This window comes from Panulirus ornatus, chromosome 53 (assembly GCF_036320965.1).
Source record: "Panulirus ornatus isolate Po-2019 chromosome 53, ASM3632096v1, whole genome shotgun sequence".
NCBI classification, from domain to species: Eukaryota; Metazoa; Arthropoda; class Malacostraca; order Decapoda; family Palinuridae; genus Panulirus; species Panulirus ornatus.
In genome coordinates this window covers 17977914-17996009 of record NC_092276.1, presented here as the reverse complement: position 1 = coordinate 17996009, position 18096 = coordinate 17977914, and the positions used below count along the sequence as shown (strand labels likewise).

Below are 18096 nucleotides of genomic sequence, written 5' to 3'. Positions count from 1 at the left end.
TGGGTCATTCTTTCGTCTGTTTCTCGCAAACGCGGGAGACAGCGACAGAGTATAATAAATGAATTTAAGGTAAGTATGTAAATATAAACAATAGTCAGTGTCAGAATAATGTGGAATTAAAAGAGTTATTTCTCATTGCAATGATAAAAAATTTCACCAAATGCAAAATAGTTCAACACCTGGACAGATTTTGTATTATTCATGTACCCTTCTTGGCATAAAAGGTGAGACTTTAATTCTTTAGTAGGCTTTTTATTCTGCAGCTTCAACAATATTACATGTGTTTTCCCAAATATTACCCCTTAATTCCATCTCTTTACTTTTTACCATTAATCCATTAACAGTTTATACAATACTCTGTTTTACATTTCCATCACCTAACATTCCTGACCTATCAGCAGTGCTGGCAGGGGTGTTCCGTCCTTTAGCTTCTATAAGCGTCTTCGACTTTTTATTTGGCTTTATTCTTTGCCTTTCTCCCTTTCTTCCCTTGGTTTGTCATGTTTGTTGAATAGTCCACTGAACTCCACCTTTTCTTTAGTTTTCTTTGCATGCCAAAAAATTTTTGGCTAGATGACCTTAGAGCATGCATAATTGCCATTGTACATCCTCCTTTGTTGTTATTATAACCAAGCTTGAACATAGCTTTTTGAACTCTGAATTTTGTGCATTCTGAAGCAGGCCTATGTCTTTTAAGTTGGACTTTGTCATTGTGGATCAGAAGATTTAAGAGTAGTCCACTCCACCTTTCAGCTTTGTATTTGCAACATGTAAGTGTTCATGCATGTAATATTTGAAGTGTGTATTAATTTTCATTTTTGCTCATGTTTTCTTACGTACACATCATTTTGATTGCTTGCTGTATCCATCTAATGATGTTTTCCATCAAACACTAAAAATCATCCACCCTTGAAGAAATATGTGCAAGCTTTGAAGTAGAATGGAGTTCTTCTGTTGTACTCAAAGTAGTTTGTTGGATGGTATATATCCTGTGGCTGATTTATATTTAGGCCTTGAGGAACAGCAGACTGTGCTTCACAGGGGATAAGAGGGCTGTCATAAGTGCTGCTTTGCATTTTTGTGACTGGTATTGGAGGTTTTCTTTCATATTTCTTATATATGTAGGCACTGTTGAAAATAGAGTAGACAGAACAGATGTTGCTAAGCAGTAGGATCAGCATAAAGGCAAGGTTTATGGAACTTTAGTGTTGCTCTGGTCTTTTAATGGTCCGGAGATATTCATCTCATTTTTATAGGGAGAGAATTTAACTTTATGAGGCTTTCATGAAACAAAGCTTGATGATGATTTGTATCCACAGTGTATTCATCACTAATGATAGACTTAATTTTTTCCTCCAGTTCTTCCGTGTGTTAAATCAGTACAATATACAGTACCGACTGTTGTTGACGGGAACACCACTGCAGAATAATTTGGAGGAGCTCTTCCATCTTTTGAATTTCCTTTGCCCAGAGAAATTTAACGATTTGTCTGCCTTCCAAAATGAGTTTGAAGATATTGCAAAGGAAGATCAGATCAAGAAACTACATGACTTGTTGGGCCCTCACATGCTGAGAAGGCTAAAAACTGACGTACTGAAGGTATTGTCTAGTCTTCAAAAATACTGTTAGTTGTGATTATAGATTGCAAGAAATGTTATGGATATTAGGTGTTAGGTAATGCATGTTTATTACTGACTTGTAGTAATATGATGTAGGATTAACATATATACATGTGTATGTGGGTAGATTGGGCTGTTCCTCGTCTGTTTCCTTGCACTCCCTCGCTAACGCGGGAGATGGCGGTTAAGTGTGATAGAAAAACAATATGGGAACATTGGTGAAGGGGGTTAATGGGGAGGTAATAACAAGTAGTGGTGAAGTGAGGAGATGGATTGAGTATTTTGAAGGCTTGATGATAGAGTGGCAGATATAGGGTGGTTTGGTCAAGGTGGTGTGCGAAGTGAGAGGGGTCAGTTAGAATGATTTGGTAAAAAGAGAAGACGTATTGAAAGCTTTGCGAAGATGAAAGCCGGCAAGGATTGATGGAATGCATGCATAGTGCCATTGTATAAAGGTAAAGTGGATAAAGGTGAGTGTTCATATTACAGAGGTATAAGTTTGTTGAGTATTCCTGGGAAATTTTATGGGAGGTTATTGATTGAGAGGGTCAAGGCATGTACAGAGCATCAGATTGGGGAAGAGCAGTGTGGTTTCAGAAGTGGTAGAGGATGTGTGAATCAGGTGTTTGCTTTGAAGAATGTATGTGAGAAATACTTAGAAAAGCAGAAGGATTTGTATGTAGCTACCTCGCTAATGCGGGAGGCAGCGACAAAGTATGATAAATATAAATGAAAATAAGATATGTGTGTGTGTGTGTGTATGTATGTGTGGATGGGCCGTTCTTTCTTTTTCCTGGCACTACCTTGCTGACGCGGGAAGCAGCGATTATGTATGATAATGAAAAAAAAATGATAGTAATATGTGGCCGGGATGGCGGCGGGAATGGATGAAGGCAGCATGTATGAATATGTACATATGTATATGTCTGTGTATGTATATGTATGTATGTGTTGAAATGTATAGGTATGTATATGTCCGTGTGTGGGCGTTTATGTTTATACATGTGTATGTGGGTGGTTTGGGCCATTCTTTCATCTGTTTCCTTGCACTACCTCGCTAATGCAGGAGACAGCGACAAAGTATGATAAACAGATATGAAAATAATAATAATGATAACAATGTATAACTTGTATTTTTTCTGACAGAATATGCCAACCAAGTCTGAGTTCATCATTCGAGTGGAATTATCACCACTGCAAAAAAAGTATTACAAATACATCCTTACTCGCAACTTCGAGGCCCTGAACTCGAGAGGTGGTGGACAACAGGTATAGTGACTTCTTATGTACAGTATAAAAGTTCCTGTCACCTTTGAGAAATTTGTTTTGAAAGTAGTGAGGGTGAGTTTTGGAGGGAACTTTCTGATGGCTTAAGTTTATAGGAAAAGAATTAACTTTAGGCACATGTTTTCAGAATAGAAAATATTATGAAAGTGAGATGAGATTTAGAAATGTTTGTTATCCAGTTGATAATTTGATTTACTTAATAATGTATATGGTTCATACAGTTGGTGTTCAAGTAGAGACTGACCATACCTGACAGTTAACTGAAGAACTGTTGCCTAGGAAATATTCAGTTTTTGTTTGAAGTGCATTACCCTTCAGTTCATTGACTGATGTAGTTAGTTAATGGATGCTTTATGAATATCAAATGTACTAAATCCAGCTGTTTTTCATACCATGCACCAATTTTGCTCAAGGAGGTGTACATCCTTTTTTCATTGGCTTGTATGGAATTTTGGTTGGTAGGCAGCCACCGACCAGGGAGGTGTATTACAGGTACTATCCATGTGGGTATTGGGAAGGTTAGTGATGTCAGCACAATGAGCTAGGCACTTTAGTGGTTAAGTTGCTCTCCTCTGACCCAAGTTCTTTTCTTTCCTGCCTGCCTAGCCCACCTGTAGACTATGGCCAGGCTGCTGGAGAGGATAGTATTGCTATTGAATTTATTAGGAAAATGGGTGACTGTGTTGTTGATTGGTTGTTAAGGATATTCATTGTCCGTATGGATCATGATGAGGTGCCTGATTATTGGCGAAATGTATGTATATCCGCATTTTATAAAGGTAGTGGAGATAAAGGTGAGTGTTCAACCTATGGTGGTATAAGTTCATTAAGTATACCTGGTTAAGTTGTATGGGAGGGTAGTAATTGAGAGGGTGGAGGCATGTACAGAGCATTAGATTGTGGAGGGCATTGTGGTTTTAGAAATGGTAGAGGATGTGTGGATCAGGGGTTTGTTTTAAAGAATATGTTTGAGAAACATTTAGAGAAACATTGATTTGTATGTGGCATTTACTGTTGTGGAGAAGGCATAACAGATAGATTTTTATGTGGCATTTAAGGATCTGGAGAAGGCATATGATAGGGTTGATAGAGATGCTTTATGGAAGGTCTTAAGAATATACAGTGTGGGTGGTAAACTGCTAGAAGCATTGAGAAGTTTTTATCAAGTAGAAAGAATGAAGAGTGAATGGTTCCTATTGAAAGTTGGCCTGCAGCAGGAGTGTATGATGTCACCATGGTTGTTCAGTTTATCTAAATGGGATGGTGTTAGAGGTGAATGTGAGTGTCTTGGAGAGAGGGGCACATATGCAGTTTGTTGGTGATGAGAGTGCCTGGGAAGCAAATTCAGATGTTTGCTGATGTTATAGCTCTGATGGCAGATTCGAGTGACAAACTGCAGATGATGACTGAATTTCAAAGACTTTGTGAAAGGAGAAAGTTGAAAGGGAATGTGAATAAAAGCAGGGTTATTAGGTTCAGCAAGGTCAAGAGACAAGTTAGATGGGGTGGAAAAAATTTGAACAGAGAAAAATTGTAATTGATGTGTTGGGGATATTTGGGAGTGAACTTGGAAGTGAACGGAACCTTGGAAGCAGAAGTGAATCATGGGATAGGGGAGGGAGCAAAGGTTCTAGGAGTGCTGAAGAATGTATGGAAAGAGAGAATGTTATTTAGGTGGACAGAAAAGGGTATGTATGAAGGAATAGTCGAGCCAGCAATATTATATAGATGCAAGGCATTGGCTATAGATAGGGTTGTGCAGAAGAGAGTGAATATGTTAGAAATGAAATGTTTGAGGACAGTATGCGAATATGAGGTGGTTTCATTGAATAAGTACTGAAAGGGTAAGAGAGTTGTGTGGTAATGATAGTGTGGTTGAGAGAGAAGAGGGTGGTTTTGAAATAGTTTGTACATATAGAGAGAATGATTGAGGAAAAGTTGACAGAAAGAATATATGTATCAAGTGGAGTGAGGAAAGGTTGACAGGAAGAATATATGTATCAGAAGTGGAGAGAACAAGGAGAACTGGGAGACCAAATTGGAAATGAAGGACAGAGTGAAAAAGATTTTTAGCAATTGGGGCCTGAACATGCAGGATGGTGAAAGGCATTCGGAAAGTAATGTGAATTGGAATGATGTGGCATACTGGTGTCAGCAAGTCATAAATGGACTGAACCAGGACATGTGAAATGTTTGGGGTAAACCATGAAAAGGTCCATAGGGCCTTGATGAGGATAGGGAAGCGTGGTTTCGGTGCATTACATGTCAGATTGAGTATGGAAGAAAGAGGGTTGTGGCCTTTCTTTGTCTGTTTCCTGGTGCTACCTTGCTGTTGCAGGGGATGTCACTCAGGTATGAGATGACAAGAATGTATATATGTAAATTTTTATCTTTTCTTTCATGTATTTATGCTGTGTCCTGTGGTGGTGGCAACAAAAATAGGTGGACAAATATGAATATGTTGTACGAGTATGTATATGTATGTGCATATGTGCTCATCCCTCTCAAAGGCTTATATTGGGGTGTCTGAATTTGTGTGAATGTAACCAAGATGAGAAGAAAGGAGAGAGAGGTAGTATGTTTGACGAAAGAAACCTGGATGTTCTGGCTCAGTTTGAAACAAGGCTCAAGGGTAAATGGGACGAATGGTTTGGAAAAGTCTTGTGAGTAAAGTCGGGTTGGGAGAGGACAAGAGCTAAGGAAGGAGTAGCACTTCTCCTGAAGCAGGAGTTGTGGGAGTGTGTGATAGAGTGTAAGAAAGTAAATTCTTGATTGATGTGGGTAAAACTGAAAGTGGATGGAGAGAGATGGGTGATTAATGGTGCTATGCACCTGGTCATGAGAAGAAAAATCATGGTGAAGTGCCTGAGGAGTGGTGGAATGCATGTATAGTGCCATTGTGCAAAGGCAAAGGGGATAAAGATGAGTTTTCAAACTACAGAGGTGTAATTTTGTTGAGTATTATTGGAAAATTGTATGAGAGGGTATTGATTGAGAGGATGAAGGAATGTACAAGCATCATATTGGGGAGGAGCGGTGTGGTTTTAGAAGTGGTAGAGAAAATGTGGTTCAGGTGTTTGCCTTGAAGAATGTGCATTAGAAATACATAGAAAAACAGATGAATTTGTATGTAATATTTATTGATGTGGAGAAGGCATATGATAGGGTTTTAAGAGTAAGCTGTTAGAAGCAGTGAAATGTTTTTATGAAGGATGTAAAGCATGTTTACAAGTAGGAAGAGAGAATAGTGATTGGTTCCCAGTGAATGTCGGTCTGCGGCAGGGGTATGTGATGTCCCCATAGTTGTTTGATTTGTTTATGAGTTTTGGAGAGAGGGGCGAGTATGCAGTCTGGTGGGAATGAAAGGGTTTGGGAAGTGAGTCAGTCGTTGTTTGCTGATGATTCAGCACTGGTGGCTGATTCAAGTAGGAAACTGAAGAAGTTGATGACTGAGTTTGGAAAAGTGTGTAAAAGGAAAAAGGTGAGAGTGAATGTGAATATGAGCAAGGTTATTAGGTTCATTAGGGTTGAGGGTTAGGCTAATTGGGATGTAAGTTTGAATGGAGAGAAATTGGAGGAAGTGAAGTGTTTTAGTTATCTGGGAGAGGTCTTATCAGCGAGTGGAACCTATAGAAGCGTAAGTGAGTCTTGGTGGGCGATGGGGTAGAAGGTTCTGGGATCGATGAAGAATGTGTGGAAGGAGAGAATGTTATCTCGGAGAGCAAAAATGGGTATGTTTGAAGGAATAGTAGTTCCAACAATGTTATATGGTTGTGAGGCATGGGCTATCGATAGGTTTGTACGGAAGAGGGTGGATGTGTTGGAAATGAAATGTCTGAGAACAATACATGGTGTGAGGTTGTTTGATCAAGTAAGTAATGAAAGGGTGAGAGAGATGTGTAGCAAGAAGTATTGACTTTTTGCTATAGAGAAGTTCATTGATTATAGGAAAATTCATTAATTCATTGAATTTACTTGTCACTGAGCAAGAAAGAGCTTTAATTTTGCCTTGATATTGTGTAACCAAAATTTTCAAAAGTTTTAAATCTCATCATACTCAATCTCATTAGTGAATGTGGTAAAGCTTAGTTTTAAATTTCCATGCCTATATCATTAAGAAACTAAACACTTTCACTTGTGGGTTCAAGTTATGTTGATGCTCTAGGTTCACCAGTTAGATGAAAAATTACTTTCTGGTATGGATTGGGTTAAAGCTGAAATGAATTGAGTTCATGAAACTTTGCATGGAATTATAGCAGTATATTGATAAGATGGGTATGAAAACAAAGGGAATTTTACTCTGTTGATATCTGTTCGACCATATACCACATAAATAACTTCTGGTATTTGAAATTCTGAAATCCTCATTATGTTTTATCTTTTAGGTTTCTCTCCTCAACATTGTAATGGACTTGAAAAAGTGCTGCAACCACCCTTACCTATTCCCAGCAGCTGCTGAAGAAGCGCCCAAATTACCCAATGGAATGTATGTCACTAAGGACTTAGTCAAAGCCAGTGGGAAGTTCATCTTATTGGAGAGTATGTTAGAGAAGCTAAAGCGAGATGGCCATCGGTAAGTATACAGATGCTCTTAATATAGTTTTTACTTCTTGAGTGTATGTAACTAAACTCGTCTCATGTTTTCTTTATAATTTTCCCATTAGCCTGCAGGATAGGTAACATTCAGGTTAGGAAACAGGTAATTAGCTTTGATTTTAGCAGCATGGTCGCATAAGGTTTGCCAAGAAGGTCAAGGTAGCTTTAACATTCAAAGCAGTCTTATTTAAAATGCTTTTCTCCTCTAATGTTTTTCTTTTACATGAGTGAGGTTTTTATTTTTTTTTTATTTTACTTTATTGCTGTTTCTTGCATCAGTGAGGTAGTTCCAGGACACAGATGAAGGATGGTCCATCCACTCATATACGCATACATATACCTAAACGTCCATAGACACACATATACATACATATTATTTTTATTTATTTTTATTATACTTTGTCGCTGTCTCTCGCATTAGCGAGGTAGCACAAGGAAACAGAACGGCCCCAACCCACCCACATACACATGTATATGCATACACGCACATATACATACCTATACATTTCAAGGTATACACATATATATATACATACACAGACATACATATATACACAAGTACGTAATTCATACTTGTTGCCTTTATTCATTCCTGTCGCCACCCCGCCACACATGAAATGACAACCCCCGCATGTGCTCGAGGTAGCGCTAGGGAAAGATAACAAAGGCTGCATTCTTTCACACTCGGTCTCTAGCTGTCATGTATAATGCACCGAAACCACAGCTCCCTCTCCACATCCAGGCTCCACAAAACTTTCCATGGTTTACCCCAGATGCTTCACATGCCCTGGTTCAATCCATTGACAGCACGTTGACCCCAGTATATCACATCGTTCCAATTCACTCTATTCCTTGCACGCCTTTCACCCTCTTGCATGTTCAGGCCCCGATCGCTCAAAATCTATTTTACTCCATCCTTCCACCTCCAATTTGGTCTCCCACTTCTCCCCGTTCCCTTCACCTCTGACATATATCCTCTTTGTCAATCTTTCCTCACTCATTCTCTCCATGTGACCAAACCATTTCAAAACACCCTCTTCTGCTCTCTCAACCATACACTTTTTATTACCACACATCTCTCTTACCCTTTCACAACTTACTCGATCAAACCACCTCACACCACATATTGTTCTCAGACATCTTATTTCCAATACATCCACCCTCCTCTGCACATCTCTATCTATAGCCCACTCCTCGCAACCATATAACATTGTTGGTGCCACTATTCCTTCAAACATACCCATTTTTGCTTTCCAAGATAATGTTCTTGCCTTCCACACACTTTTGAGCGCTCTCAGAACTTTCACCCCCTCCCCCACTCTATGACTCACTTCCTCTTCCATGGTTCCATCCACTGCCAAATCCACTCCCAGGTATTTAAACACTTCACTTCCTCCAATTTTTCTCCATTCAAACCTACCTCCCAATTGACTTGTCCCTCAACCCTACTCTACCTGATAACCTTGCTCTTATTCACATTTACTCTCAGCTTTCTTCTTTCCCACACTTTACCAAACTCAGCCACCAGCTTCTGCAGTTTCTCACACAAATCAGCCACCAGTGTTGTATCATCAGCGAACAACAACTGACTCACTTCCCAAGCTCTCTCATCCACAACAGACTACATGTTTGCCCCTCTCTCCAAAACTCTTGCATTCACCTCCCTAACAACCCCATCCATAAACAAACAGCCATGGAGACATCATGCACCCCTGCTGCAAACTGACATTCACTGAGAATCAATCACTTTCCTCTCTTCCTACTCGTACACATGCCTTACATCTTCGATAAAAACTTTTCACTGTTTTTAACAACTTGCCTCCCACACCATATATTCTTAATGCCTTCCACAGAGCATTTCTGTCAACTCTGTCATTTGCCTTCTCCAGATCTATAAAAATTATTTTTTTTTTTTTTTTTATATACTTTGTCGCTGTCTCCCGCGTTTGCGAGGTAGCGCAAGGAAACAGACGAAAGAAATGGCCCAACCCCCCCCCCATACATATGTATATACATACGTCCACACACGCAAATATACATACCTACACAGCTTTCCATGGTTTACCCAAGACGCTTCACATGCCCTGCTTCAATCCACTGACAGCACGTCAACCCCGGTATACCACATCGCTCCAATTCACTCTATTCCTTGCCCTCCTTTCACCCTCCTGCATGTTCAGGCCCTGATCACACAAAATCTTTTTCACTCCATCTTTCCACCTCCAATTTGGTCTCCCTCTTCTCCTTGTTCCCTCCACCTCCGACACATATATCCTCTTGGTCAATCTTTCCTCACTCATCCTCTCCATGTGCCCAAACCACTTCAAAACACCCTCTTCTGCTCTCTCAACCACGCTCTTTTTATTTCCACACATCTCTCTTACCCTTACGTTACTCACTCGATCAAACCACCTCACACCACACATTGTCCTCAAACATCTCATTTCCAGCACATCCATCCTCCTGCGCACAACTCTATCCATAGCCCACGCCTCGCAACCATACAACATTGTTGGAACCACTATTCCTTCAAACATACCCATTTTTGCTTTCCGAGATAATGTTCTCGACTTCCACACATTCTTCAAGGCCCCCAGAATTTTCGCCCCCTCCCCCACCCTATGATACACTTCCGCTTCCATGGTTCCATCCGCTGCCAGATCCACTCCCAGATATCTAAAACACTTCACTTCCTCCAGTTTTTCTCCATTCAAACTCACCTCCCAATTGACTTGACCCTCAACCCTACTGTACCTAATAACCTTGCTCTTATTCACATTTACTCTTAACTTTCTTCTTCCACACACTTTTCCAAACTCAGTCACCAGCTTCTGCAGTTTCTCACATGAATCAGCCACCAGCGCTGTATCATCAGCGAACAACAACTGACTCACTTCCCAAGCTCTCTCATCCCCAACAGACTTCATACTTGCCCCTCTTTCCAAAACTCTTGCATTCACCTCCCTTACAATAAATGCTACATACAAATCCATTTGCTTTTCTAAGTATTTCTCACCTACATTCTTCAATTAAACACCTGATCCACACATCCTCTACCTCTTCTGAAACCACACTGCTCTTCCCAAATCTGATGCACTGTACATGCTTTCACCCTATTAATCAATACCCTCCCATGTAATTTCCCAGGAATACTCAATAAACTTATACCTCTGTAATTTGAGCACTCACCTTTATCCCCTTTGCCTTTGTACAGTCATACATATATACACGCATGTACATATCTTTGCTTGCCTTCATCCATTCCTGGTGCTACCCTCCCCACAGGAAACAGCATCGCTATCCCCCACAGTCCAGAGGAGAGCAGTCAAGATGGAACCAGAGTGAAGAGAGCTGAGCTACATAGTAAAGTTAGAGGCCATAAATTTGCATAACATGAAATAGAGAGGAGTGTATTGACTCGATCACAACCTTTTAAGATTTTAAAACAGATTGATGATGTAAACAGTCAACAGTTCTTAAGAAGCAGCACTGAATAAACCAATGAACAACATGAAATCAAGCAAGAAATTTAAGAAAGATGTGAAGAAGTACTCTTATACTGTAAGAGAGGAGGATGAATGGTTTAACTGAATAATGGTGTGGTAAATGTGGACAGTATACAGAAATTTTAGAAGTTTTGTGATAAGAGAGAATTTTCAAAAGGTGTTATCCCATTAATGTAAAACTACCTCCCTCTACAGTAGAAAGAGGTGATTACATTCACCCACCTCCTATCTTTTGGATTCAGGGCTCAAGACCCAGACCCACACATAGTCATGACTGTACCATCAGACATAACCCATCTTTGCCTTCCCTAACATTGACTTCTTTCATGCACTCCACAATACACCCAGGATCATTACCTCTCTTGCACCCTATGATTCATTTCAGCTCCCATGGTCATCATCCATTCTCAAATATATAAAGCGTTCCATTTCTTCCATGGTTTCCCCTTTCATACTCGCACTGAATTTACTTTGTTTTGACTCCAGCTAAACTTTATTACTTTACTTTCTATTACATTAACTCTCAACTTCCTCCTTACACACTCCACACACACCCAAACTTAGACAACAGCCTCTTCAGTTTTGCTCTTGGTCTGTACAAATTTACTATCTCATCTGTAATGTTTTCTTCCAATTCCTTGATGGTACTGGATCTCACTCCAATATTCTCATACTGTTATTCATTTCTTTGATTTCACATCCTTTTACCTAAATAAATTGTAGAGTTGCCTTAGAATTTTGGACCATATTTATCCCTGGGGATAGAGGAGAAAGAATACTTCCCACATATTCCCTGTATGGCGTAGAAGGCGACTAAAAGGAGAGGGAGCGGGGGGGCTGGAAATCCTTCCCTCTTGTTTTTAATTTTCCAAAAGAAGGAACAGAGAAGGGGATCAAGTGAGGATATTCCCTCTGAGGCTCAATATGGAATATGTATGGAAAAAAGAATTATGTATATATATGTGTGTATATGAGTGGATGGTCCTTTCTTCATCTGTTTCCTCTATCCCTGGGGATAGAGGAGAAAGAATACTTCCCACATATTCCCTGCATGGCATAGAAAGCGACTAAAAAGGGAGGGAACGGGGGGCTGGAATTCCTCCCCTCTCGTTTTTAATTTTCCAGAAGAAGGAACAGAGAAGGGGGTCAAGTGAGGATATTCCCTCGAAGGCTCAGTATGGAATATGTATGGAAAAAAAGATTATGTATATATATTTGCGTATGTGAGTGGATGGTCCTTTCTTCATCTTCTTCCTGGCTCTACCCCACTGACATGGGAAACAGCAATCAAGTATGATATAAACATAAATGTATTATTATTTTCATGTAAAATCTGTAATATTTTGACCAATTTTGCATTTCATTGGAAACATTGTTTTCCACCAGAGTACTGATCTTCTCTCAGATGACCAAGATGTTGGATGTGTTAGAAGACTTCTGTGAAGGACTGGGTTACAAGTATGAACGTATTGATGGTGGTATCACTGGTATATCCCGTCAGGAAGCCATTGACAGGTCTGTATTATTTGTTAAAGCATGTAATGTGATTTTTCATTATTTTGTTGAATAGGTTTTATCCCTGGGGATAGGGGAGAAAGAATACTTCCCACGTATTCCCTGCGTGTTGTAGAAGGCGACTAAAAGGGGAGGGAGCGGGTGGCTGGAAATCCTCCCCTCTCTTGTTTTTTTTTTTAATTTTCCAAAAGAAGGAACAGAGAAGGGGGTCAGGTGAGAATATTCCCTCTAAGGCCCAGTTCTCTGTTCTTAACGCTACCTCGCTAACGCGGGAAATGGCAAATAGTATGAAAAAAAAAAAAAAAAAGGTTTTTATCTATAATTGTTATGATTTTATTTTTTCCTTTGGGGCTCCAGTCTTGGACAGAAGTCTGCATTAAGGCTGACCATGATTGAAACATAGAGAGGTTAATGAAAGGGAAACAAAGAAACAAAGGAAATTAGTTATGAATTTTGGAGGAAGTGAAAAACCTGTATTTTAAGATTTTCCTGTTTGTAATTATTAGGAAAGTCATGAGAGGGTAGAGAGTTCTAAAGCTTTGGGGTGTAGTGAAAGAAACAGTTATCAGAACAGCCCACACTTTGATTGCCAGCAGCTACACAGTAATCATGTGATGCAGCAGCTTACCGAGTATTGTGTGTGGTCTATCTGTTGGTATGGACACACAAGTAGCCAGCTTATGGGAGCAAGCACCAAAGTGATACCTATATAAGATGGAAAGTGAGCCAACATTGTGGCATAGGTCAAGTGGGGTCAAGTTTGTAGTCAGCCTGGGAGAGTTTATAAGTCTCACTGCTTTTGACTCAACTCTCTCATGTTAGGATGCACAGCTAGAGCCACTCCAGATGTGAGAGCAGTACTCCATACAAGGACAGATCAAACCTTTGTATAAATGGAGCAGTCATTTGGAAGAAAAGAAATTTTGATATCTAAACTGGAATCCTAGTTTCTGAGGTACCGACTTAGCTATTTCCTTAATGTAGGGTTTCCAAGATAGAGTGGATGTTGCAGTAACACCAGATATGTTCATTGAGTCAAGAGATGGAATTACAGAATCATCAGAGGCCAGAGGAAAGTTATGAGGAGTTTCATCAGAGAGATGGGTAGAAACTGGGTCTTGGAGGCATTAAACTTCAGCAGATTTTGTCTTAAGTTTATTGAGGAAGTAGTGACAAAACAAGATGCAGATTAAGTGAGAGAAGAAAGAGCAGAAGTGAAGGATGTGGAGGAATACAGTGTTGTGTTGTTTGTGTTTGAGTGAATTTATTATTTGTGGAAGAAAGGAAGTTGTTAATTAAAAGGAGAAAAAGTGTAGGAAACAAGACAGAACCATGAGGGAGAGTGATGCTGGTGGAGAAAGGGTGAGAGGCTGATCCATCAACAACCATGGAGATACTGTGGCCTGAGAGGAAGCTAGATATGAGGAAGCAAATTGAAGGAAGGAAGCCAAAAGAGGGGAGCTTAGAGATGAGAACTAAGTGCTACACCCTGTCAAAAGCTTTGGATATGTCAAGGGCAAGTATAGAGGATTTCCCAAAATCTTTCAAGGTTGATGACCAGACATTAGCAAGATAGCAAAGAATATTACCAGTGGTTCTCACCTTACAAAAGCCAAACTGGTGATCAGAGATTATAGAAAGGGGCTTCAGATTAGTAAAAGGAGAATCATAGGGTGAAGAAATGTTAAAAGTCATCCAAGTTAGAGTCAGAGGATAAATAAGAACCAAAGAAAATTGCTTTGTCTTTGTGAGAGAGAGCTATAGTACCATCAGAACATAAAAGTGAAGGAAAGATAGAGCAACAGAAGTTGTTCAGGATGACCTTAACTAAAGACCAGAAAGACCTCAGTGGATGATGGAGACTTTACTGCTCTTACTTTGAATAAAGGAATGCTTTGCCTCATGGATCCTACTTGCAGTGATTATGGGCAGTGAAAAATGCTGAATGAGCTGGAAGAAGGATAGTTTTCCCAAGCCTGATATGCCTGATTCCTTGCCAAAATGGCAAGGGAAAAGGGGTAAATGCTTCCATTTCCATAATGATAACTTGTGCTATGCATTTAGCAGAAACAGAAGCATTACCAGAGAAGAGACATTAATGTACCCGAGGAAAGTTAGAAAAGAATTTTAGCAAGTTGTTTCAGTCAGCCTTGTTAAGGTGCCAATATATAAGGGACTGCTGGAGGGGTAGATGTGGTTAAAACAGGTATGTGAGTTAGATTAGATGAACCAATTGGGAGTGAGATTATTTTGTTACAGCAGGAAGGATTGGAGGTGAAAAGCAGATCCAGAATATTAGGAGAGTGGTCACAGCAGGAAGGAATATGGGTGGTGTTAAGAGATAATTTGTTTTAGAGCATTAAGAATGGAGAATGTGAAGGCTTCAGTCAGGCTAATGCATCTAAATGGGAGGAACTGAAAGATTCCCTGTGGTGAATGTTGAAATCCCCTTAGTAGAGGATCTTGGCTTGCAGGTGAGAGGATAACACAGACTCATGGCAGGAGTTTAGGGGAGCAGTAGGTGAAACAAAGGAAATGTATGAAAGTTGGTAGACAGATGACATCAAAGTTTGGGAACTCAAAGTCCTCGAGGCATGCAACATATGTGTTGATGTTGGAATTAGCACAGACACCACATTTGAACAGTAATTGTGAGTGGAGATTATGAATATAGAGACTGGTGAGTTGGGGTATGAGTTTAGATTTAGAAAACTTTGAGGAAATGAAATGTATTTGATAACTAGAAGTGGACATGACAGCTGGTGAAGCCATGGAATGTGGGTGATCCATAGGGTGAGTGAGTAAGCAAATGTTTGAGGATCATTTAGGCATGTATGGCAGAATTGGACCATTGAGGAGTGGCAAATTCACGTGAAAAGAAGTAACAGGAAGTGTTTGGTTGAGAGAGCATATGAGGGTGTGCTGAAATGGATTAGCCAAGAGCAGACGTTTGTTAGAATGAGCATTTTTCTATGGACTCTATTTGGTAATTGGCATTGGATGAATTAAGGTGTTGCCCCTCACTGAATAAGAGTCTGAACAAGCCTTAGCTGGTATGTTACCAAATGTTTCTTCATTGATTGATGGGTACAGATTCATACAGAATAGCTCTCTCTCTCTCTCTCTCTCTCTCTCTCTCTCTCTCTCTCTCTCTCTCTCTCTCTCTCTTCTCTCTTCTCTCTCTCTCTCTCTCTTCTCTCTTCTCTCTCTCTCTCTCTCTCTCTCTCTCTCTCTCTCTCTCTCTCTCTCTCTCTCTCTCTCTCTCTCCTCTCTCTCTCTCTCTCTCTCTCTCTCTCTCTCTCTCTCTCTCTCTCTACAATTTCATTTTGCCACCATGAACTTCAGTATATTCTTATCCATGTGTACATTTTTTCATTTCATTTGGTTTCATTCATCACTACAGATATTGTATAAGAAATATGATCATAGCTTACGGTATTTGATAGGGTGATAAATCTTTTTATGGCCCTCTGAAGATTTTACATATGTGCTGCTACTGGCTCTACTTCTTGTTCATGTACCCAAAGTAATTTCTAAGTTTTTGTTGCACAGATTCAACGCACCAGGAGCTCAGCAGTTTATATTCCTGCTCTCTACTCGTGCTGGAGGTTTGGGAATTAACTTGGCTACTGCTGATACTGTCATTATCTATGATTCTGACTGGAATCCTCATAATGATATCCAGGCTTTCTCTCGTGCCCATCGTATTGGTCAGGCTAATAAGGTTAGTAATAGTTTATATATTTTATTACTAATGTGATATGCTGGTATTTGCTATATTGCTGTTGAAGATATTAAAGTTACTGACCTGAGCCTGTTCCTAGGTCATGATCTACCGATTTGTAACTCGAAATTCTGTGGAAGAACGTGTAACTCAGGTTGCTAAGAGGAAAATGATGTTGACCCACTTAGTTGTACGTCCAGGAATGGGTGGTTCCAAGTCCACTAACTTCTCTAAACAGGAGCTTGATGACATTCTTAGGTAAATATACAGAATAACATTGAAAATGTTGATTTGTTACCTACATAATATTATTGCAGTGTTGAATTGCAGATGAAATAACAGCTTTTTTCAAGCTCCAAAAATGATAATGTTTTCAGTATGTCATATCAAAAGTTTTTAAAGATATATTTGTATAACTCAAGATGTTTGAGAACTGGAAAATGCATGCATAATGCCCTTATATATATATTCACATAAACACATACATGCACAAACACAGACATACAAATATACACATGTACATATTCATACTTGCTTGCTTTTATCCATTCCTAGTGGTATCCTGCCCCACAGGAAACAGCATCACTACCCTCCTGCTTCAGTGAGGTAGTGCCAGGAAAACAGACAAAAAGGCCACATTCGTCCACATTCAGTTGTAGCTGTCATGTGTAATGCACTGAAACTACAGCTTCCTATCCACATCCAGGCCTCACAGACCTTTCCTTGGTTTACCCCAGATGTTTCACATGCCCTGGTTCAATCCATTGACAGCATGTTGACCCTGATATACCAGATAATTCCAATTCACTCAATTCCTTGCACACCTCTCACCCTCCTGTATGTTCAGGCCCCAGTCCCTCAAAATCTGTTTCATTCCATCGTTCCACCTCCAATTTGGTCTCCTGCTTCTTCTTGTTCCCTCCACCTCTGACACGTATATCCTCTTTGTTAATCTTTCCTCACTCATTCTCTCCATATGCCCAGACTATTTCAACACACCCTCTTCTGCTTTCTTAATGACACTATTTCCACACATCTCTCTTACTCTTTCATTACTTACCACATATTGTCCTCAAACATCTCATGTCCAACACATCCACCCTCCTCCGTACAACCCTATCTATAACTCATGCCTCGCAACCATATAACATTGTTGGAACTACTATTCCTTCAAACATACAACCTCATCAATGCCATGTGACTTAATTTTTTTTGTAACCCTTGTTGCAGAAGCTTATCGAATGCTTTTTGAAAATCTAGAGAGATGATATGAACTGCGTTCCTTTTGTCTTACATGTTGATGATATCGTAAAACAAATCAAGCAAATTTGTCAGATATGAGCTATTTTGTTAAAAACTATTCTGAAAATCATATATTAAGTGATGGTCCACTTAGTGGTTTACATGCCTATCTCAAATGATGGTTTCCTTAAGTTTCCCAACAGTAGATGTTAAACTGATTGAAAGATAAGGGTGAGGCACTAAAGGCTGTGAAGCGGCACTGGAGTTCTGTAGTTATGGAGACTCTGTTGCTTTGGCCACCCCTTTAAGGGAGTTCTAGTTGGAACAGGCATCAGAGATATAGATAGATGGTTATTTCTGGGCAGTGACTTGTCATGTTTTATGAATACCATAGTTACATTAGCAAACTTCCATTCATCTGGAACTTTCCCATAGCACATGACTCAGTGATAGAGTAAGAGGGTGAAGCATAAAAGGAGTATGTATGTGAGAGGTGAAGAACTTGTTCTAGATTGTGTGGACTTATGGAGATTGTGAGTGAATAAAGGTAAACTTAGAGGTTATACATCTTTAAGTGAAGGGGACAAGGAAAATCGTGAAACTGAAG

At 39.7% G+C, this 18096-nt stretch overlaps 1 protein-coding gene across 1 annotated transcript in view; it reads left to right on the top strand.

Moving 5' to 3' along the window:
* Window positions 1–18096, top strand: part of Mi-2 (chromodomain-helicase-DNA-binding protein Mi-2 homolog) — a 238028-nt gene that overhangs the window by 103273 nt on the left and 116659 nt on the right. The window contains exons 15-20 of the mRNA XM_071692638.1: window positions 1360–1599; window positions 2766–2888; window positions 7292–7479; window positions 12395–12523; window positions 16076–16247; window positions 16348–16505. Coding sequence (XP_071548739.1) covers window positions 1360–1599; window positions 2766–2888; window positions 7292–7479; window positions 12395–12523; window positions 16076–16247; window positions 16348–16505 — 1010 coding nt within the window. The remainder of the gene's footprint in view (window positions 1–1359; window positions 1600–2765; window positions 2889–7291; window positions 7480–12394; window positions 12524–16075; window positions 16248–16347; window positions 16506–18096) is intronic.